Source organism: Bos indicus x Bos taurus, chromosome 2, assembly GCF_003369695.1.
Source record: "Bos indicus x Bos taurus breed Angus x Brahman F1 hybrid chromosome 2, Bos_hybrid_MaternalHap_v2.0, whole genome shotgun sequence".
NCBI classification, from domain to species: domain Eukaryota; kingdom Metazoa; phylum Chordata; class Mammalia; order Artiodactyla; family Bovidae; genus Bos; species Bos indicus x Bos taurus.
The window spans coordinates 28,007,450-28,031,441 of record NC_040077.1 but is presented as its reverse complement, the minus strand read 5'-3'; the positions used below and the strand labels follow the sequence as shown (position 1 = coordinate 28,031,441).

General features: G+C 41.2%; 1 protein-coding gene and 2 long non-coding RNA genes across 3 annotated transcripts in view; 2 read left to right on the top strand and 1 right to left on the bottom strand.

Annotated features, from left to right (window-relative positions):
- LOC113903030 overlaps positions 1-667 on the top strand; it is a 62,463-nt gene extending 61,796 nt beyond the window's left edge. The window contains exon 5 of the long non-coding RNA XR_003513987.1: positions 378-667. This is a non-coding gene — a long non-coding RNA (uncharacterized LOC113903030). The remainder of the gene's footprint in view (positions 1-377) is intronic.
- STK39 (serine/threonine kinase 39) overlaps positions 523-23,992 on the bottom strand; it is a 322,691-nt gene continuing 299,221 nt past the window's right edge. Inside the window, exons 17-18 of the mRNA XM_027558523.1 lie at positions 15,014-15,078; positions 523-2,064 (exon numbers count right to left, since the gene is read on the bottom strand). Of these exons, the coding sequence (XP_027414324.1) occupies positions 1,990-2,064; positions 15,014-15,078 (140 nt within the window). The 3' untranslated portion in view covers positions 523-1,989. The remainder of the gene's footprint in view (positions 2,065-15,013; positions 15,079-23,992) is intronic.
- LOC113903023 lies at positions 2,156-4,545 on the top strand. Its single transcript, XR_003513986.1, has 3 exons — positions 2,156-2,338; positions 3,468-3,547; positions 3,684-4,545. It is a non-coding gene; the product is annotated as an uncharacterized LOC113903023 (long non-coding RNA).

Below are 23,992 nucleotides of genomic sequence, written 5' to 3'. Positions count from 1 at the left end.
CTTGAAAAAAATATTTATCTTGGTATCTGGTATATATAAGCTCCTTCAAATACCATTAGAAAACATATGGGAATATGAGCATAAAAAAATTAAGCATTTATTCATCACTGTATTGCAAAACAGAGTTCTATATAGTTCCTCATGTATGTTTTACTCTGAATAGAATGTGTGGGTTTTTTCTTACACTGTTTTGGCCACAAGTTGTGCAGATGTCAGGAGGCCAAGAAGCTGTGAAAGGCCCTGGCCAAGTCCCCTAACCGTTCTGGCCTTAGTGGTTGGAAGGAATTCTTCCCACTTGTCTGCGGCAGCCCTTTGTTTTTGACGTAAAGATAGACTGTCTACATTGAGAGTGAATGTCTCTCATTCTTTTTGTCAAGCTAATTGTCAAACGGGATTCTCCGCGACTAGCTGGATGCTTTAGTCTTCCTCCAGGGCACTTTTCACCAGGTAATTCTCACTAGGCCTTTTATGAAAGTGCTAAATGTCACTGCAGCGGGAGGAAGGAGACAATGCCACGCTCTCTCTTTGTGCAACAATACACGTTTATTGTCCTTTTACCTCTGCAGTCATCTTTGAGTAATTGTTGTGTAAACAATAGAATGGAATGAAATTACATTAAGTTGTATGCAAATGGCTCTAGAACACCTTAACAATTATGACAAGGCAATTATAAATAACTTTTTTTTTCCTTAGTAATATATATTTGCTTTTTAAAGTACATGAAAGAGCTGCCATATCTAGGGTTAGCTAGGAAAGAGCAAATGGTACCATCTGGGAGCCACCACCCTGAAAGTTTAGACTCCAATTTTGAAAATCTGATGGTTTACTATTCCATAATGTATAGTCAAGCAGAGGGCGATTTGGGTTGAAAGTATGTATTCTTGAAACTTAACAGCGTTTTACCTTTTAGTCATTGCACAAAACCCTTTCTATTATTTTTCACTCCATCTGGGTATTCTGCAGAATTTCAAGTAAAACACGGATTCTGGTATTTTTCAAGTTTATCGCCTTTGGAACGACAGATTCTATCATTTCAGGAGACATCAAATCAGAGGTGGGTACATACTTAGCAATCTAACAGAATGGCGCCATTTTATAGAGCATCCTAAACGTTCCAGTGAAGCAAAACTTACATATGCCACTTTATGTAGAGGAAATTTGAGATCTGAGACTATTCCAGAGTAAAGCAGCCTCAGGCACATTCTTAATATGAATTTTTTTTTTCCACAAGGCACCTCCCTCTCCCAGGAGACAATCAGATTGTGAACTGGTTTTCAGGCAAACCAAGAGAGTAAGCATCCTAGTTCCTAATTCAGTCATTTCAAAAATCACAAGTTATAAATACTCGAAAGATAGACCTGAAATTTTTTGTTTAAATAACAAGAGTAACTGCAGGAAGCATATATAATCAAAAACTTTTTTTTTCTTTCTTATAGCTAAGGTGTGTAATGCATAAATATATGAAAAATAAAATTCACAGTCAGTTTTAAAACTAGAATTCAAGTTTGGCTAATAAATCTTAATTTTATAAGTATATTAATTTCTAAATACAACATAAGAGGCAGTATTGTCAGATGTACAATTAAAGTATTATAACAGAAAGGACAACAATGAGAGAAGAAATAGGCTTCTGATAGAAAAGATTCCTTTTGTTGCCAATAAATCGGACCACCTGAGTGTTTCAGATTCTTTTCACTTAAGGGAGATCCAAATTGGTTGCTGAGGATATTAAATAGATTTTGAAAAACTGAGCAACAGTCGTGCAGCTGTGGCATTTGCTTGTTCTCATACTGTGGGTTGCTAGAGAATAAAGCAGAACTCAGTGTTGTTAAGTTTAAAAAAAATACTCTTTTATCCCGTTACGTTGAAGCCGGCCTCTTCACAATCCTCTGATTTTGCTAGGGGGTGGGAGGAAGTGGCAGGAAAGGTTGGAGGGAGGGTGTGGCGAGGGGAGGCATGACAGATCAGGGCGACATCAAGGGACAGGTATCAGCTGACACTCAACTGAGCAAACCCGATCAGCTTCACTTCGTCGGGAATCTCCGACCCATCACAGCCAGAAGCCTGAAAAGGTAAAAAGAAAGCCTCAGTGCCGGTTGGTTGGTTGGTAGCGGCCTTTTACGGAGTTGTTCGTGGGAAGGCGGGTCCATGTGCAGTCTATGGGGCCAGGGGTTCCATCTCCGCCAGCAGACATGCTAAGAATCCCTTTCTTCAGTGACTCCTGGGTGTCAACTGCTCTGAGAAATCTGATCATCAAGCCCATTGAGGACAGAGGCGAGAGGCTTTGCTGCCCACGAAATGGAACCGCCAGTGAGCCAGCCACAGGACTGCCGGGAAGGTACATACACAGTCTCAACAACCACTATGTAAAATGTAGTTTTAAATATGCCTACTTTTAAAAGACTAGTATGAAAATGAGCAGAAGAGATCTAAGAGGCCACACTCAAGGGTAAGTTGGTTTTTACAAAAATCATCATCTCTGTCAAACTGGTCAGGAAAAAAAGGTCACCAAGTAGTAGAATGGCTCATGATAGACAACTGTTGTTTAAATATGAGTACTTTTTACAGGGAAAGGTACCATACGTTTTTTTCTATAACAGAATTTGTAAAACTTTAGGACATATTTAGTGGCTTAAAATTGGCCCAGATTACAGAATGCAAAGTATTTTATCATGTCAAAATTCAAAGCAACTGTAAATAAGCCCTTGCCCATCAAAATTCTCACTGGCCCTAATTTACAACGTATTCTCCTCTTTACCTCCCTTTCCTATATGGTGGCTCAGTAGTAAAGAATCTGCCTGCAATGCAGGAGACGCAGGTTCGATCCCTGGTTGGGAAGATCTCCTGGAGAAGGAAATGGCTACCCACTGCCAGTATTCTTGCCTGGAGAATTTAATGAACAGAGGAGCCTGGTGGGCTACAGTCCATGGGGTCGCAAAGAGTCGGACACGACTGAGGAACTAACCTATAGACACACAGAGTACTCAGACCACCATTCTAAATTGCCTCTACAGTACATAAATCAGAACTGGACATTACGTAAGCACCACAAAGTGGGGTGAGAAAAGTTTGAATGTCTGGGAATGGGCAATTAATTACCAAAGGGACATAGGAACCTTTTCTTGGCTGACCGCCTGCTAAATAATGGTGAAAACAGCTAGTTTCCCAGGGTCCAAAGCCCTTTCCAATCCTCACAGTGAAGCCGCTTAGCACCATTCCAAAACACTACAGAACTCAGCCCTTTGCCAACCCCAGCATTTTCCTTCAAAATAGGCAGCTACTTAGAACATATAACTTGAATATTTGAAATAATTATCCTTAACATTCAGTGTGAGCAGTTATGCTTAATAAGAAAATCCATAGCCTAAAGAGTAGGAATATTAGATAACATTTAAATAATTTACTTTGTGCCTGTCTCTAGTTTCAACTGACAGATAAAGTACAATTTTCATTGTTTGCATTGCCAGGGGCAGAAAGATCAGAAGCTCTCCTTATCACTGCTAACAAAGCAGCACTGGCAGAAACGGCTTCTCAGCTGAGATTTCTGGTGGGTGTTTATCACACCAACACTGTGACCTTTACCACCACCACCACCCCGCCCTCCCCTGCCACCCGACCCTTCTTCTCGCACTACCACTGTTTCTTGACATCTTTCTAAACCTTCCCTTCTTCTCTCCTTGTAGCTATTGCTAACAGCACTTCCTCAACTCACTGATGGGGGCAGAGATGACCTGTGTAGGAAACTGACAAACATCTGAGGCCAAACTGTTGCTTTTAACAAGTGTGAAGCCACATCCATGCATTTGAAAGCTGTATCTAGCTGTGACTAGCAGGAGCTGAAAATAGCTAGAAATAAAAACTAAGTCTTGTGGTGAAGAGTAATGAAAGTGAGAATTTGTGTAACCAAAGCAGTGATTATGTGGGTACAGTGAGGTCATGTCCCATTCTACGTTCTGTCTCCTGGCAAAGAGGCACAGGCCAGGTGATTGGCTTTGCTTCAGGACACTCAGCCTTCCCTCCTCCATGTTGCTAGCTCTGATTTAAGCCTCTTAAATCAGAGGCCTCAAATCCTCTTAAATCCTTACCTCTTTGTGGCCTGAAAAATGATCATGAGGACAACAAGCAAATGATACTGAAATCTCCACAAAAGAGACCAGAAACCCTTAAGGCAGCAGTTCTCAAACTTTATCAAGAACTCCAAATGATATGTCCACGTGGATTGTATTTATTGTACTTAGAAATATTAAATATTTATATAAACAAATGTGACTTAGAAGCTGTTGCACAGTAAAGAAAATCATAAACAAAATGAAAGATAACCTACGGAACGGGGTAAAATATTTGCAAACGACGCCACCGACAAGGGTTTAGTTTCTAGTACACAAAGAACTCAAACACAAAATCCAATCAAAAATGGGCAGAGGACCTAAATAGAGATTTTCCCAAAGAAATACAAATGGCCAATAACCACACGAAGAGATGCTCAGCATCACTAATTACTAGAGAAAAACGAATCTACAATGATGTTCCACCTCATACCAGTCAGAACAGCCACAAATGCTCGAGTATGGAGAAAAGGGAGCCCTCCTCCACTGTTGGTGGAAATATAAGTTGTTGTAGTCACTGTGGAAACCAGTACAGAGGGTTCTCAGAAAAGCAAAAATAGAATTACCTACCCTACAATCCAGCAATCCCAGTCCCACCATTGTAGATACCAGTCCCAGTCTCTTATCTACAACACATAAACAGACTCACAGACATGAAGACTTGTGGTTGCCAAGGGGAATGAGAGGTGGGGGAGTGCTGCATTGGGAGCCTGGGGTTAGCAAAACTATTACATGTAGAAAAACAAGGACCTACTTTATAGCAGAGAGCTTACAATCAATATTCTATAATAAGCCATAATAGGAAAGAATGTGTGTGTGTATATATAACTCAATCACTTTGCTGTACAGCAGAGATTAACACATTGTAAATCAACTTCAATAAAAATATTTTTAGTAATGTTAAAGTATTGAATCTATATTAAAACAAAATATGTTTAGGTTATGTTGTATTTACTGTCTTAGAAAATAAAAGGTGTTTCTAAAGTATTCAGTTACTGATTCATTAAACATCACAGAAATCAGCCCACTGCATGCTAATAGTTTCCCAAAACAAAATTAAGAGTGGCACTGCTTTTTACACTTTCTCAAATCTCAAATGTTTTGCTTAATAAAAATGGCCAGATTCTCACACCTGCATGCGCAGTCACTCCACTGCTGTTTTCCTTAAAGTATACAAAGAAAATCCGGTCTCTCACAAATATCTAGTTGGAAAAGGGGAGAGTATCTTAATAGCCTTTCCAAGTAATTGTGGACATCATTTGTCACTATGCCAAAACTTTCCAAGTGCTATTTTCATAAAGCTTAGTTGCAATATAAAATGTAAAATCAACATGTTAAACTTCTCATAAATGTTATGGTAAACATTGGTCTATTTTGATGGATCTTTTACCCATGTATAATTTTTCAGCATCACTGAGCTAGCAAATGTTCCAAATGTTGACATATTACACAGTATCAATACATTATTATTACCAATCTCATCGGATAAGGCTTTAAATACTGGGGGGTAGGGTTGTGGGTGTCTGTCAAACTTACTACGGCAGATACAAGTTTTCTAAAATCCTGTTTTTTGCTTGAAATGTGAAATTTCTTATTGACAACAAATACTGTCCATTGTTTTCCTTGATGTGTCAGGCTTACTGGGTTCATTTTGAAACAAATGTCTGCCAGATCCCTAGTCTGAAGAGCCAATGTTTCTCAGCTGTTCTTCCAAGTAAAAGTGATGTTCCATGAAAAAAAAAAAAAAGCTAGTTTGGCTCACAACTCAATCTCACCAGTGCTTTCCCTAGAGACAACCATCACACTTAAGTACTGAAGAGATGCTTCCCATCTCATCGCACAGAATATTAAAAAGATGTGTTCTCAAGTGGGGATTTAAGCCAGTTGCACTTTTTAAATTTTTATTTATTTACGGAGTGATAGAGTGAGTGCTTTAAAGATGATGGCTATTACTACACTTTGATGTTTCTGCTTTGGTTTCTGCCAACATTACTAGGTTTGACCACAGTGGCTTTTACACCAATGTTAACACTACGGAAAAAGCCAAGTAACATCTTAGTGTTCTTATGAACATTCAGGATCCCTTAAAATAGAAGTCTCAAGGAACCCCAGAAGTTCAAGACCCACGTTTCGAGAACCTCCACTTCAAAGGAAAATGTACACGCTATCAGGAACTTACCGTGGTGGTGTAATACCACTACTGCCACTCGAGTGTCTGAACTCTGATTCCTGAACGTGCCCACCAGACCAGCAGGTGTGGCCTTCATCGTGTGGAGGAGCTTAAGATGTGGCTGTCCAACGTCAATCCTAAGAATTCCCTCCACTGCCAGCCTGGGTGCACTTTGGAACCACCAGGAGAGTTTGAAAACATACCCGTGCCCATGTCCACTCCAGAAGTTGTGACTGAATTGGTCTGGGGTGTGGCCTAGGCACTGGGATTTTCTGAGCTCCCCAGGTGAGTCAGTGGAGTTTGAGAACCTCTGTTTTACCCTAGCGTCCCTTTCCTTTAGAGCCATGGTTCCCAAACTTTAGCATCAGAATCACCCCAGAGTGTGTTAACGCAGGTTCCTGTGCCTGATTCCCTCCAGATTCTGATTCCTCAGGCCTGGGATGGAACCCCAGAATTCACATTTTTATAAAGGTTCCAGGTGAAGCTGACACTATCCGTCTGAGGACCACACTTTGCAGAACCATTGTTTCAGACGGAATAGGACACAGAGCTGCTACATGGACCTTCTTGAACTGACACTTTCAGCAGGAGGAGTAAGTTAATACTCTCAGCTACTTTTTATATCATTTGAGTCCTGGCTTTACGTGTACTTTGGGAAATATCACCTTAATCACTCAGCCTTGATAAATCAGGCTCTTTGGCCATTAATTACCAAAATGCATATAAAACTGCTATCTGTTCACCATCACCAATTATTAGAGAAATGTGCCAGCTCACACCAGCCAGAATGTCCATCATTCAAAAGCCTACAAATAACAAATGCTAGACCGAGTGTGGAGAAAACGGAACTCTCCTATGCTGTTGTCACAGCCACCATGGAAAATGGTATGGAGGGCCTCAGAACACTCACGACAGAACTACCATGTGACCCAGCAATCCCACTTCTGGGTACAAATCCACACAAAACTCGAATCCAAAAAGATACCTGCACCCCTAGGTTCAGAGCACTGCTATTCACAACCGCCAGCACATGGAAACAGCCTGAATGTCCACTGACAGATGAATGGGTAAAGAAGATGTGGTGCATATACACGATGGAATACTACTGAGCCATAAGACAGAATGAACTATGGACATGAGTTTGAGTGAACTCCGGGAGATGGTGTTGGACAGGGAGGCCTGGTGTGCTGCGATTCATGGGGTCGCAAAGAGTCAGACACAACTGAACTGAACTGAATGCCATTTGCAGCAACATGAGTGGAACTAGAGATGATCATACTAAGCGAAGTCAGAAAGACAAACACCATACCGTAACACTTATATGTGGAATCTAAAATATGACACCAACGAACGTATCTTTGATACAGAAACAGAATCAGGCATATAGAGAACAGACTGATGGTTGCCAAGGGACAATGAGTTGGGGGAGGGTTGGAGGCTGGGGTGAGCAGATTCAGCAGATGTAAGCTTCTATATATAGAAGGAATTTTTATATATAGAAGGAATAAACAACAAGGTCCTACTGTATAGCTCAGAAAACTATATTCAGTACCCTTTGATAAACCACAATGAAAAAGAACATCGAAGTATATGTATAACTTTTCTGTACAGCAGAAATTAACACACTGCAAATCAACTAGACGTCAATAAAAAATTGCTATCTGCAATGCACGTTAGTAAACTTTAGAAACTAAGTTCATACTGCTCATGTGGGTACCAGTTGGGTGTTAATTACATGTATAGTTGACCCGTGAACAATGGAGGGGTTGGAGGTGCCAGCCCTCCAAGCAGTCAGAAACCCACATATAACTTACATTTGTCCCTCCTTAAATATGGTTCCTCTATCTGCAAGTTGAACTAACCACAGATTGTTATTACCTGTTTATTGAAAAAAATTCATGTCTAATTGGATCATGCAGTTCAAACCTATGTTGTTCAAGGGTCAGCTGTACTTACAATTTGTGTTCTATCTTCTCTCTCTCTGTCTCTCTTTAGTCATTAAGTCATATCCTACTCTTGCGACCCCATGGACTGTAGCCTGCCAGGCTCCTCTGTCCATGGGATTCTCTGGGCAACAATGGGTTGCTATTTCTTTCTCCAGTTCTATCTTCAAGGGGAAATTAAATATTTTGTATTGTCACTAATGCAGTTTCAAAAATTCTACATTGAAAGCAGCAAGACTTACCTACTTTACACAACTGCAAGGTAGCAAATTAAAAAATGACTTAAAAAACATTTATGAAAACTAGCCTCAAGGCTTACAACAATAAAACCATACTGATAATGTCAAACCCAAAGCACGTACTACTTGAGCTGAAATGCCCTCTATGCCTGAACTGCTTTGTTGAAAGTGAAAAGGTTTCTGATCTCCCAGTTCCCAGCAGTGCCAACAATGAAAATCATACTTCACTTATTATCTTTCCTGTCAAATGAAGCTAGAGATCTCACTGGGTGGAGGAAAAAAAGTGAATGTATTTCTTTAAATAACAATATTCTTGCTCCTCAAGGCCATTTTTTTTTAAGTTAAAATATATACACAGATATACAAGAGACACTTTTTTAAGCTTGAGCCAAATATTTCTTACTAGTGGTGGGAGTTAAGAGGAAAGAGACTGGAGAATGAGTTGTCCACATATAACATGCTTTCCAGCCTTGGCTAAACACTGGGACCACGAGAGGGTGCTTTCAAAGTTCCCAAAGCCCAGGCTGCAGGAAGAACAATTAGGCTATTTGGAATAGGACCCACGCATGAGTAATTTTCTAAAGTGTCCTCACCATCCCTTGAGTGAAACCACTGTGCAGCCAGTTGAAGAACCACAGTATTAATAATTACATAATTTTCAGGTCCCTGACATTCTCCTTTAGAAAGCAAAGAAAGCACTGAGATTAAAATGATGAACAGTTGACAGGACTATAAGCAGTAGCAGCTTAGGAGGAAAAATGCTTCCAAAACACTTTGATCTAAATAACCAGACTGGATCTCGGTGGTTTTACCAGGATGTTAAGTGTCCTACAGACGATTAAGCCAAAAAGCAGTTCAAACGAGCTGTGTCAAGTGGGTCTCAAACTGGCTGGCAACTGACAACCACAAAGAAAACCTTCTCAGGCTTTAACTAACTAGAGCTAGATGGAAAGTTAAATGACAGAAATAGAAGGTCATTCCTGAGTTTGGCTTTATTTAACATCTTTATCTTTTGAGGAAAAACCATCACTTTTCATTCACCGGGAATGCTGCACATTACCGCCTTCTCAAGCCATAAGGGAGAAGGAAGACTTGCATGCTTCTCCTGCAGGTCTCCTGCACCAGACAGGCCGATATTACTCTGCTTAAGGGACAAAGGAGATCCGGTCTCAACCAGTGTGTGTCCAGTCCTCCAAAAGGTGAATCCGTAAAGAACCAGAAAACTATAATACCATAAGAGTGCGAGGTCCTGACTGTAAGACTGAACAGTTGTTGAGCATGGGGCCATGATGCTAGACCAGAGTTGAACTCCCAGCTTTTGCACCATATGATCTTGGGCAAGTTAACCTCACAGAGCCTCTGATTCCCCAAACATGGGATGGACCCAATGATATCACCATCTTGGGGGATCATGAGGACTAAATTAACTGAGATGATGTAAAATACTTCATGCTCTGTTCTGCAAACAGTGGATGCACATGAAACAGCAGTGATTCCTGTCATTTCTACAGGCAAGGCCAACGGATTTTGACAGAGACTTCAAAAGAGGGCATGAAGCTGAGGTCACAATCTTAGTTTTCAGGAATCAAAACAAAGGTAAAGAAAAGAATGATGGCTCAAGTTTTTAAAATGAGGCTTGTGTTATTCTGATGTATTTTAATTATGATCAGTTGAGTTCAGTCGCTCAGTCGTGTCCAACTCTGCAACCCCATGGACTGCAGCATGCCAGGTCTCCCTGTTCATCACCAATTCCTGCAGTTTACCCAAACTCATGTCCATTGAGTCAGTGATGCCATCTAAAAATCTCATCCTGTGTCGTCCCTTTTCCTCCTGCTTTCAATCTTTCCCAACATCAGGGTCTTTTCAAATGAGTCAGCTCTTTGTATTAGGTGGCCAAAATACTGGAGTTTCAGCTTCAACATTAGTCCTTCCAATGAACACCCAGGACTGATCTCCTTTAGGATGGACTGGTTGGATCTCCTTGCAGTCCGAGGGACTCTCAAGAGTCTTCTCCAACACCACAGTTCAAAAGCATCAATTCTTCAGCACTCAGCTTTCTTTATAGTCCAACTCTCACATCCATACATGACTACTGGAAAAACCATAGCCTTGACTAGATGGACCTTTGTTGACAAAGTAATGTCTCTGCTTTTTAATATGCTGTCTAGGTTGGTCATAACTTTCCTTCCAAGGATTAAGTGTCTTTTAATTTCATGGCTGCAATCACCATCTGCAGTGATTTTGGAGCCCCCAAAAATAAAGTCAGCCACTGTTTCCCCATCTATTTGCCATGAAGTGATGGGACCAGATGCCATGATCTTAGTTTTCTGAATGTTGAGCTTGAAGCCAACTTTTTCACTCTCCTCTTTCACTTTCATCAAGAGGCTCTTTAGTTCTTCTTCACTTTCTGCCATAAGGGTGGTGTCATCTGCATATCTGAGGTTATTGATATTTCTCCCGGCAATCTTGATTCCAGCTTGTGCTTCCTCCAGCCCAGCATTTCTCATGATGTACTCTGCATGTAAGTTAAATAAGCAGGGTGACAATATACAGCCTTGATGTACTCCTTTTCCTATTTGGAACCAGTCTGTTGTTCCATGTCCAGGAGATCCAAGACAGAAGAGCCTCTAGATGTACATTAGAGACACAAATAAGATTCTACACAATTTTGTTAGGTAGAAAGTTAAGGGATGAGGGATGAAGGTGACCTAGCCAAAAAGGATGCAAGCTGATCTCTAAACCCTACCCCAGAAACACCCAGGAGAGCTCACAGATATGCTACAAAAAGAACCTCAAGAGATTTTTCTAACTCCTGCAAGTAGGCCCTAGGCACACAGTGGATACAAACTAACCACAGGGGCTTCTCCAACTCCAGCACATGCACACATGCACAGCTGTGTCAAGTAACCTTAGGCAGCTAGCAGTCTGTTAAGGATTCATAAACATTCTATATATACATACATTTGATTATAACAGACTGAATTATGGGAAAGACATAAGTAATAGAGTCTGCTGTGCAACTTGCAACTGTCAATCAAAACTCAGTCCACACCCATCTAGATGAATATGTAAAATGACTATTTTGCATGTGCCCAGACATGTCCCATTCCCTGATTGTCCTCGAGTGTACCTATTTGCATTCTGCACAGGGCATGAACCAAGAGGAGGAGACAGGGAGTATAAAAAGGGAAGACAGGGAGTATAAAAAGGGAAGTCAAGAGGCATCATTGCCACTCCTTCAGGGCTGGCCATCTTCATCCTATTTAATAAAAGAACTTGAACTGTAACCAGTCTGTTGTTTCAAACCCTTGCTATGATGAGACAGGAGCCGAGAAATCCTGCCTGCTTGAGCTGTAACAAGACTAGAACTGAGGGAGAGAAATACACCAACCTAAAAGTTTCACTATAATATAACCTTCCAGAGAGAGAATACTGGAGGAGAACCAAGACCAGAATTGGATGTCCAAAAGAGCTTGCTGGATCAGTGAAATTAAAGCAGAAAACTGGAACGTGCCTAGGTGTTGTGAATCAGAGACCAGGCTGGGTAAAGTTGGGAGACAAGGAAATTTTAGTAAGATGGAAAAGTACATTCAAAGGGTCAGTGGAGGAAAATAGGAACAGGACTAGAGAAAAAAATGAATGAATGGGGGGTGGGGTAAAGAAAGGCAGAGCAGGATCTAAAGGAGGTTTGATTGGGGTGTACTTCCTTAGCCACATTGTTTGAGTTTCAGAAAAGGACAGTGGAGAGCCAGTCAAGTATCTGTGGGCATTCTGGAATTAAGGATTCATGGCAAATAGATGGGGGAACAGTGGAAACAGTGGCTGACTTTATTTTTGGAGGCTCCAAAATCACTGCAGATGGTGACTGCAGCCATGAAATTAAAAGGCACTTAATCCTTGGAAGGAAAGTTATGACCAACCTAGACAGCATATTAAAAAGCAGAGACATTACTTTGTCAACAAAGGTCCATCTAGTCAAGGCTATGGTTTTTCCAGTGGTCATGTATGGATGTGAGAGTTGGACTGTGAAGAAAGCTGAGTGCCCAAGAATTGATGCTTTTGAACTGTGGTGTTGGAGAAGACTCTTGAGAGTCCCTCGGACTGCAAGGAGATCCAACCAGTCCATCCTAAAGGAGATCAGTCCTGGGTGTTCATTGGAAGGACTGATGTTGAAGCTGAAACTCCAATACTTTGGCCACCTGATGTGAAGAGCTGACTCATGTGAAAAGACCCTGATGTTGGCCAAGATTGAGGGCAGGAGGAGAAGGGGACGGCAGAGGATGAGATGGTTGGATGGCATCACGGACTCAATGGAGATGAGTTTGAGTAAACTCCGGAAGTTGGTGATGGGCAGCAAGGCCTCACGTGCTGCAGTCCATGGGGTCGCAGAGAGTCAGACACGAACGTGTGACTTCACTTTCACTTTCAGTACTGTGAAAGGGCTGGGGTAGCCACTCTTATTTTATAGGTAAGTGAATTTAGAGACAATGGGAATACACCAGCATAAAAGTTTTAATCTCTTGTCCCTAGGTTTACGTGTTCAAAGTTTGGAAAATGTCCTGGAGGTATTATATGCTGTAACTTCTTTTTTTGCAGAATAAAAAATAAATAAAGAAACGTTAATTCTGACTCGAAATGCAGACACGGGGTGCCATTTTTCTCGTCCATATATCCTCATATAAATGAAATATGTTTACAAGATGCAGGTGAATTAGAAACATAACAGAAGTGAAAAGAAGAGTCCTAAGCTAAAATATAAAGTTTCCAATTTGTTAATTTCTCACTCTTTGTCTGACTAAAATGTTCTTTTATTATCAAAACAAAATTGATTTCTTCAGCTGAATTCTTTCTGTGAAAATCCTTGTGTTTTTCTTTTATCACCCAGCCTGGCCATCTGAAATTAGATGAGGAGCAAGGTCCAGAAAGTTAATTAGCACTAGGCTAACATTTACTGTAACGAATCATTTAGCATTTTTTGGCCATGCACATTTTCCATTAAATTTTCACAAGAAATAAAAAAGACCATTAATATGTTGTGCACAGCAAAGTGTTGGTCATCTAGATCTTAAACTGCTTAGCACTCTGGCTGGCCCTTGCTAAGATTAATTTATAGTTTAAAAAATTTGTCATTTACTATACCGTCTGCAAAAACTTTCCAGAAAAGCATCACTTTTGACTAGTTGGATTTCTCTCCATTTCTAGCCAGGATCACAGGCTCTTAGTTTCACAAAGACCCCAGAATGCTCCATATCTGTATCTCTGTGGCCACCCTATTTATAAACCTAAAATCTACCAGTGCAGAAAAACTGCTGGAATATTTCCTCTCCATGAGAATCTGTTACTGTGATTTGAAATGTGGAGTTAAAACGTCATGTCTTTGTTCATTAGCTTTCAGAGGGCAGTTCTACAATCGCTTCCAATTACTTAAACCATTTCTACAACAATCGGCCTCCATTTTTAAAAGTTAGGACCACTTGGCTTTTGCTTCAGAAAAGGTTTGTTAAGAGTGTTGCTTCAAACTCAGATTAATTTGTCTTTCTGGTCAAGTTGCCGTACAAACTGGAAGCAAAACGGTACAGACTTCAAGACTTCTCAAATGGTTAAAGATGTGATGGTAAAAAAAACAAACCACACTTATGGAAGAGGAGATTTCCAGTCATGATTAGAAAGTATTCCCAAGTCATAAAAAAGAACAAAATAATGCCATTTGCAGCAATGTGGATGGATGTAGAGATTGTCATAATGAGTTACAGTAAGTCAGAGAAAGACAAATATCATATGATACCATGTATATGTGGAACCTGAAAAAATGGTACAAATGAACTTATTTACAAAACAAATAGAGTCATACATGTAGAAAACAAGCTTATGGTTATCAGTGGGGAAAGGGAAGGTGACAGATAAATTGGGAGATTGAAACTGCCATATACACACTGCTGCTGCTGCTAAGTTGCTTCAGTCGTGTCCGACTCTGTGTGACCCCATAGACGGCAGCCCACCAGGCTCCCCCGTCCCTGGGATTCTCCAGGCAAGAACACTGGGGTGGGTTGCCATTTCCTTCTCCAATGCATGAAAGTGAAAAGTGAAAGGGAAGTCGCTCAGTCGTGTCCGACTCTTAGCGACCCCATGGACTGCAGCCTACCAGGCTCCTCCGTCCATGGGATTTTCCAGGCAAGAGTACTACATAAAATATATAACTAGTAAGGACCTACTGTATAGCACAGGGAACTCTACTCAATACCCTGTACAGACATATTCAGGAAAAGAATCTGAAAAAAAGAAGTAGATATATGTATAACTGATTCACTTTGCTGTTTCCCAATTCACTTTTCTGTACACCTGAAACTAACACACCCTTCTAAATCAATTATATTCTAATAAAAAAAAAAATTCTCATGTTGACCAGCCAAATAATGAATCCAAAAATGGATTCCCACTTCCCTACCCCCCAAAACCAACAACAGAATTATGGAACAGGTTATTAAATGACATTACTATTACTTGTTGGCACAGCATGGCGAAATCTTTACCTTCATTCCGTAACTTTCCACTTACCAACTTAAATGTCAATGTTTTTAAAGCTTTGGGATCATCTACAATCTTCTGTAAATTAGCAGCCACTGTAAAATATAAACACAGAGAAAAAGTGTCCAGATTATTTCCAATAACACTGGATTTTCACATCAGTGCTTCAGAAAATTTGACTAATGATGCAATAACCTGCAAAATAATTTCTTTCACAGACATTACAAAGTCCATATAAATGACCAAATTACTCTCATAAAGACATTTTCTACCACAACCTGCATCTTCAGTGCATCAATTAATCAGTATACACTGGTCTCACATTTTCTACAATAAAAGAGAAATTACTTACTAGTGGAAAGTAGAAAATGATAGTAGCCCCCAGTGTTTCCACTACCTGGACTTTCTCAACACTCATTAATAAGAGATATTAGCCAGGACAGGGCAGTTCAAAACAAAGAGGAAACTGCTTTCTCTGGAAATAATAGGTCAGCATTTTGAACTCCTGTCCCTATAAATTCACTCAGTTCTCTGCACCCATTTTTCTCAAAGTAATAAAATACAGTGGATACCCTCCACATCTCAGGCATGTGTCTTAGTGCTTTCAGAGCATGGCAATCTGTCAAAGCAGTGATACCACCCTGAGCAACACCTGAGCTGGGTGCACAGGGCCAAGCACTAAGGTTGTCCATTTGGAGCTCAGCAGGGCAGATACGTTTTTAGTAATAGCCAGATTCATCAGAGATCTGTCCTGCTCTCTGTGGTGCCATGATGCTTCATAGAGAAGTCAGCCTTCCCTGCAGAGGGTCCTGCTTATGAACAGGATTCTCATGAGATGATGCTGATAAAAATTTAACACCTTGCTCCTTCTACCTCCAAACCCAAAGTATAAAGCTGAATGTCAAGTACGTGCTGTTGGTCAAAGAAAGAGAAGTTGGTATTGAAGAAATTAAGAAAGTCCTGTCCATCATTTTTATTTTCCAAGAGGAAAATCCCCTGCTGCTTCAATAATCAGCCATCTAAAAAGTTATCTGAATACTTGAAGAAAAAATTTAAGAGAAAAATAGTAAATATACAAATATTTTGAGAAAAATGTTTCAAGTATAAAGTTTCTAAGTAGAAAAAAATCTGTGCAAATTTTATTTTTCTCTAAGGTAGGCTGAAAACAACCTAGATACATGGATTTTTGACTGAATAGTTTCATTTAATCCATCTGCTGCAGAGGAAAAAAAATGAAAATTAAATCTTCACTACGGCCTGTTTCTCTTCATAAACCGTTGCAAACACCGTTTTATCTTCATCTTGACCTCTTAATACTCCCAAGTAACTGACAAAGTTTCATTTGTGCTAACACCCCTTGCCCCCATTCATCTTTTTCTCTCCCATGTTTTTGCCCACACAAGCAAATGTACACATATATCACATAGAAATCCTGAGCCACCAACCTCCATCTTCTTTTGGCTTCCTCTACAGTTTCCCAAACTTATCTCAGATACAAAAATCATCTGCTAATCAACAAAAAATACCAGCTCATGGAGTGCAAAGCTCTGCTGTAAAATTCTGCCCACTAAAGCCAGTACTGATGATGTCAGGGCGTTCTGACTATATACAGATTGCAGCAACTGAACAGAGTCACCCTCTTCTTAAAGCATAAAAGTGTTCTAATAGTTCTTTGGATCTGAGCTGATTTCATGAGTGGCCATAAAGTCTCCACATGAATTCAGTCCTTTCATTAGAGTCTCTCTATTAATGTTGATGATTTACTGCCTTGTTCTGGGTCATGTATTTCCAGTCTGCTCTCTAACGTTCCGCCAAAAGCAGAGCTGCGTCCTACACTAATTCACAGCCCTCTCTCTGGTGGACACACATCTGCGCTAGGGCCAGTTTCCAAGGAACGTGGCTAGAAGCAGGCTATAGCCTGGAGGGCAACACTGAGCTGCTGGCATCTTAAACAATCGTCCCGGAAACCACATCCCCAGTAGTGAACCCTGCACCTCGAAGGACATTAGAAATTCAAATTCTGTCTTCTGCTCAAAGCAAAAATAGCAAAACTGGCCACTTACCTGATTACTTATCCCAGCTGCTAGGCTTATTTTCAATTTCATTGATTCTAATTTGTTGTAAAGTGCTACAAAATAACTTCATTTAACTGACACCACATAAAATTCAGGGTGATGCTAATTTCTCTTCTAGTAGCAATGCTCATTAAAAAGATGGGTGTCACTGTTTTCTCCCTTCTCCTGACTGCACCTGGAGTTCTAAAATAAAAAAATGCTCCTTACCTGGAACGTGAGCTGAGAAGGAAGGGCTGGGTGTTACTTTAGACTTCCTCAAGTATGTGCTGAAACTTCATGTTTTAAGAGACTCTAGTTTCCAAAAACAAAAATAGGCGGGGCGGCGGGGAGGTTCCTGAACTCAGTGACCGTCAACTCATTTCGGACCCCTCTCGGCTTTCCCAAGAAAGACTCACGCGCCTAGTTTCTGAGGCAGACTCTGTGTTACTCCTTGAACTTGTCCGTTCCCTCCTCCCCAGCCCACTGTCTTTGGTCTTGGTGCTTTCTCTGTGTCTTGACCACACAAGACACAGGTGATACTCACTGAGGCCTTCTTGCCTACACTGGGGTACGTGTCACCTTTTTGTGAACAGTCTATTTTTTTTGTTTGTTTCCTATTCTTGTGTCCCTGCATCACACTTCAGGGTTGAATCTCTATCAGGGCTAGAAGTTTCTGTCTGCTCTCTTGGATAACATCTGGCCTAAGTATTGTCCTTTATAAAGCTGTAATAATAACATTAACCACATGGGAGAAGGATGCTAATGTTCAATACTCCCGTGAATCTAACAGAGAAGGAAATAGGACTGTCCCAGGGGATAATGGAGTTGATATCTCTCTGGCAAACTAAGTCAGGCATTTCCCAGACACTAGCTTCTCCATAATTTCCTTGTACTACTCAAATTCTGCACACTTTGACAGCAAAATCACAGTTAGATAACGAGTATTTACAGTTTGTGTTTGTATTCTGAGTGATTATTCAAAACCTGAACTTTTCTCCCCCCATGCTAGTGTGTTTCACCTTAATCTCATATAGTAGTGATGTTCTAATGGAGGTGACTTAATTGGAGCTATTCTCAAACAAAAGCTTTGGGGAAAAGCACACCAAATGAACCCCAAAGCTGATGTATTCCCCTAGCAAGAAATTCTAAGACAAGGGCACAGACTTGGGTTACCTGACAAGATGATAATAACATCATAATATGTTTTACTCAAAGACACACCCTGTAGGTTGCATGGGTACAGAAAGGTGGCATGAGATTACAAAGACAGAGACATGGGTGCCAAAAGAGAACTGAAGCCCTAAATAAGGAGAAGAGGAGAGGCTAGGAGGCTGGGTTTCTTAGATACTGCTGTAACACTAATGCAAAGTTGTGGCTAATTAACAACTCAGTTCGGGACAAAGGAAGAGATCTGCCCTATAATTTTCTCTAAATGTCTGGGCTCCTATCTTCAGGAGATGCAGTGTAGCACAGTCTGCAACAGCCTGAATTCTCCAGCCAGGGTGTCTGCGTTCAAATCCCCCTCCTTAGAGCTGTGTGGCCCCATGAACTTGGGCAAGTTTCCTTAGCCTCTTTGTGCTAGAAGTTATGCGTCTGTAAGAGGTGGATGGTAACGGTGCCTACTAATAGGGTTGTTCTTAGGATTAAGTTAGTAACAAAGTGCTTAGAATGGTGCAGGATGTGTAGCAAGTGCGTAATAAACATTAGCTTATTGCCTCTACCCGGGACACATGCAAATCGTAACTGGTTTCCTTGCCTTCAGTCTAAACTTCTCAAGAGTCCCGTTTCTCACACCAGAGTTACCTGGAGAATTTAAGTCATAAATTGGAACATGTTGCCTCCTTAGGTAATACTTTTGAACTGTTCCCATCAACTTTGGGATAAAGCTCAAGTTTTTAATGTGGTCCATCAGACCCTCCACGGTCCAGCTTCACCTACCTCCCTAGTTTTTTGTTTTTTGTTTTTTTTCCCATTTCCTACCCTAAAATTTTCCCAGGAAAAGTTCTGTAACCCTCACTCTCCTCTACATCTCTACCACCAAGTACTGAAATTGTGTTTTTTTTTAATAGTGATTTCCCCACTATATACTGATAACTCAGATAAAATCTTAGCCTTCTACGCAAAAGGTTTAACTTGGACATACATGCATTCATTCCTGTTGTTCAGTCAGTAAGTTGTGTCCAACTCTTTGCAACCCCATGAACTGCAGCATGCCAGCCTTCCCTGTCCTTCACTATCTCCCAGAGTTTGCTCAAACTCACGTCCATTGAGTCAGCAATGCCATCCAACCATCTCATCCTCTGTCGCCCTCTTCTCCTCTTGCCTTCAGTCTTTCCTAGAATCAGGGTCTTTTCCAGTGAATCAGCTCTTCACATCAGGTAGTCAAAGCATTGGAACTTCAGCTTGAGCATCAGTGCTTCCAATGAGTATTCAGGGCTGATTTCCTGTAGGACTGACTGGTTTGATTTCCTTGCTGTCCAAGGGACTCTCAAGAGTCTTCTCCAGCACCATAATTAGAAAGCTTCAACTCCTCAGCGCTCAGCCTTCTTTATGGTCCAACTCTCACATCCGTACATGACTACTGGAAAAGCCATATATGTCATATATATATATATATATATATATATGTCTCATATGTTTCATATGTATATGAGACACATATCCACCTACACAGAAACTGATGATTTCTCACGACCTCACAAGTCGTGAGAAACACAACTTGCTAGAACACAAGTATAACCTCCACCATCTTCTCTAGATTTGTACAATAACCTGTTGTCTCCCTGCTCCCATCCCACTCGCTCAGGTCTGACCTCCACCCAGCAATCAGATGAGCCCTCTAACATATAATTAAAGCATGTGACTTTTCTATTCAAAGTCCCCTGCAAGCTTTGCAGCTCAGAGTAAAAAAGCAGTCTCTGCAAGGAGCAAGCCTCCCAGTCCACGTCTGACCTCATCCCACATCATTCCATTTCCAGCTGCCCCTGCTCCAACCACAGCAGCCTCAGGACTGCCTCTCAGGTGCTCAGAGCCAGCTTCCCCTCAAGACCCTCTGTACACGCCATTCCCTGCTTCTCCACAACTCCCCCTTCCAAGTTGCTGCTCACATGTCTCTGGCTACCCTATCAATACCCCTACACAGCCCACTCTCTACTTCTTTACCTAGAATTTTTTTCATAGTATTTATCATCACCAGACCTGCTATATATTTATGAACTTCTGGATACAGCTTTTCACTCACCACCTCACCGCCAACAAGGCACAAAAACAGAAACTCCAGTGACTGGAGGAACTTTGTCTGTTCATTGCTACGTTCCTAGTGCCTGACACTAGTGTCAAAACAGAGGGTTCTGAGGTTCTAAACATCTTGGGTTAATACCCTCTTACAGAAGAATTATTCACATCTTAGGAGTTCTACAAATGTGTCTCCTAAGCAGCAACCTAGTTTATTTTCCCAAAGCAAATCAATTAACTCTTGGCTCATCCCAAATGAATACTGAGTATCCTAGGCAACCATGACTTTAAAGACTGGCCATCAACAGGCACATGGAAAGATGCTCAGCATTGCTAATTATTAAAGAAATACAAATCAAAACTACAATGAAAGACCACCTCACACCAGTCAGGATGGCCATGATTAAAAAGTCTACAAAATAACAAATCCTGGGGAGGGTATGGAGAAAAGGTAACTCTCCTACACTGTTGGTGGGAATATAAGTTGATGCAGCCACTATGGAAAACAGTACGGAGGTGCCTCAAAAAAGTAAAACTGTAACTACTGTATGACTCAGCTATCCCAGTCCTGAGCCTATATACACAGAAAAAGCCATCATTCATAAAGACACCCACCTGTGTTCACTGCAGCACTAGTCACGACAGCCAAGACGCGGGAGCAACCTGAATGTCCATCAACAGAGGAATGGATAAAGAAGATGCAGTGGATAGACATGGCTATCTACTGAGTAGTTTTCCATTGTGGAAAACCACTCAGCCATAAGAAGAACGAAATAATGCCATCTGCAGCAACATGGATGGACAGAGATGATCATACTAAGCGCAGTAAGTCAGAGAGCAAGACAAATACCATGTAATGTCACTTGTGTGGAAATCTGAAACATGGCACAAACGAACCTGTCCACAAGCAGAAACAGACGCACAGACACAGAGCGGACCTGTGACCCCAAGGGGTGGCGGGGACAGTGGGAGAGGGATGGACTGGGAGCTGGGGTTAGCAGATGCCAACTATTACACAGACAGTGGATAAACCACAAGGCCCTGCTGTACAGCACAGGGAACTATGTTCACTATCCTATGAATAAACCATAACGGAAACGAATATAAGAATGTATACATATGTATAACTGAATCACTTGGCTGCACAGCAGAAATTAACAAAACATTGTAAATCAACTATACTTTAGTAAAAAAATGATAAAGACTGGCCATGTTTCTTTTAAAAGTGAGATGTAATTGACATATAATACTGTATTAGTTTCAGGTGTACAATATATTTTTTATGTATGTATATATTATGTGTGAGCCCCACATCAGGTCTAATCATCCATCACCACATGCCGGGCCCAGGGTGTAGCCACAGGGAGTCCCCAGAAGCCCACTGACAGCTGTTGCTCAGCCCACCGTAGCCTTGTGCATTCTGGGGATACGAGCCCCTTTGGCTTTCAAAGCTAGGTGGGTTGGGGGCTCATCTCTCAGGTGCAGGTCTTAAAAGCTGGGGTGCTAGAGGTGGGGTTCAAACCCTCCTCAGGGAGAAGCTTGGAGTGAGTTCCCTCCCAATGTGGGACATCATGCCATGGTGGGGCTTAGGGCACAATTGTGTCTCAGCCCCTTACACTCATTTCAATGTGGGCTTTTTCTCATTTGCCCGATATGAAGGAGCTGCCCAGCTAACTTGGGGGTTTCTTTCAAAGGAAATTATCCCACACATAGCTACAGATTCAGTGTGTCCATGGCTGATTTCAGCATCCTCCTGTGTCAACATCTTGAACTGGAACCCAGGATTTATCTTGACCTATTTCTCTCATCTGTTACCTCTCATCTGTCTGCAAATCTGTCTGCAATTTCTGACAGTTTTTCCTTTAATATAGATTTGCAGTGATTTCTCTCTTCTCATCTCTATCTCCTTCTATTTAATCCACAAGGAACCACCAAGATTGACTGAATTTCACTCCTTTTTTTCAGAGGAGAGCCTAGCTCACTCTCCAGGTAAACCAGCCAGACTAGCATAGGTGGTCCCCAGACAAAGAGAACCCTCAGTGGGTAGTAGAGGATGGACATGGTGAGTATCGGCGTGACCTCAAGGCCAGCTGCCACAGTAGGGACCAAAGGTCACACCACTGACCTTCCCTGGTCCAGCTCCCTGGGAAATGAGAGCGCCTGCTCCTGGAGGAACAGTCCCCAGATGGGTCCACGCAGGACCACAGCAGTGAGCGCCATAGGTGCGGCCCAGGCCTTCTCTTCAGGAACGAGGCAACCGTCCTGCAATCTGCAGGGGTTTCTCGTGGCTAATGAGTCTCAGCTTCATCCCTCTTTGGAGATTCCCTTCACCAAAGTGTGCTGTCTCTCCCCAAAGGCAGCCTGCGTCCATCGACTGGTCATGAGGGCAGAAAGGCCCCAGTGCCTCAAGGCAGGACCATTCCAAGGGTCAGCTCTGATCCAAAGCTCCTATGGGATTAGCAAAGGCTTTGGCTGTGGTTGAATCCTAGTTTTAATTCTTCCATCTGCAAAGTTCTACTTCCTTTAGTCCCTCATAGATGTCAACCATGAAAGTACCCCTCAAAAAACCACCTGCATGCAAACGTATGCTCTGAGTCTTCTCCCTGGGAAAACTTAGGACTCTATCCATGGATAGACATTGTACAATCATCTCAGAAGGTGTTCTCATTATTGAAATTTTAGGACAGTACAAATGATAAATGAAATGTTCAGGGAAAAGGGGGGAAATCAGTGTATCCTATGACATTTTTCTTTGCATTTTGCTCAAAATTGGGATCCTGGATGATGGGAAAAAGCAGTAGTTTAGAAGAGATTTTAGGAATGTTACAGGTACTATAAGCAAGCAACCTTTGACATCACAATTTTAAACAGAGTTGAGTATTACTATTATTTACATGTAGCAGGAAGGGATTATGGGGAAATAATAGACACAGAAATCCACTTGCCAGTCTCATTAAGGTTTGGGCAAATTCCAGTTAATTACTATTATCCTGGTATAATGGGAAAATCTGAAACAGTATGGAATAGCTAAAGTGGCTGGTATTGAATGTGTCCTCTAAAATATAATAATAAAACTGATATTTTTATCCTGAACTTCCTTTACTGTGCTTAAGGTATAGTTTTATGAACTGGACCACAGCGTGGCAATCAAAGTGTCCAATAATCATTATGTTATTATTGTTCATTTTGAAAGCAATGAAATGGTATAATCAATGAAACTGCAGCCTCATTTAGCTGGTAGAGGTGCTGTACCATTCTGTTTATAGTTCACTGTGAAGAATGGCTAAACTTTAAAGTCGTGCTTGCCAAGAATACCCAAGGTTCATCTGGGATAAAGATAAGAATTTATCTATTTGTTTTGGAAAAGAAAAGAGGATTGCTGTTTAGGAGACACAGTTGTTGAAAGGACATTAGTTCTTTAAAAAAAAAAATAGGAAGAATTCTATTAGCCTGGGATTTTTAGTATTGGAACCCTCTAAATTGTAGGCAAAATTTTGTCCTCACATTACTGGGGAAAGGGCGTGTAGCTTTTATCAGATTCTTATGGGGTCATGTCCTTAATAACCTTAATAATCCTTGTTCCAAATATTTATTACCATCTTCTCTGACACTAATGGAAGCGACTTGGGGGTGGGCCTTTGTCTCTTTCTGTAACAGTCTTACTGAAGTACAGGTGGCATACAATAAACTACACATATTTACAGAGTACAATGTGGTGGAT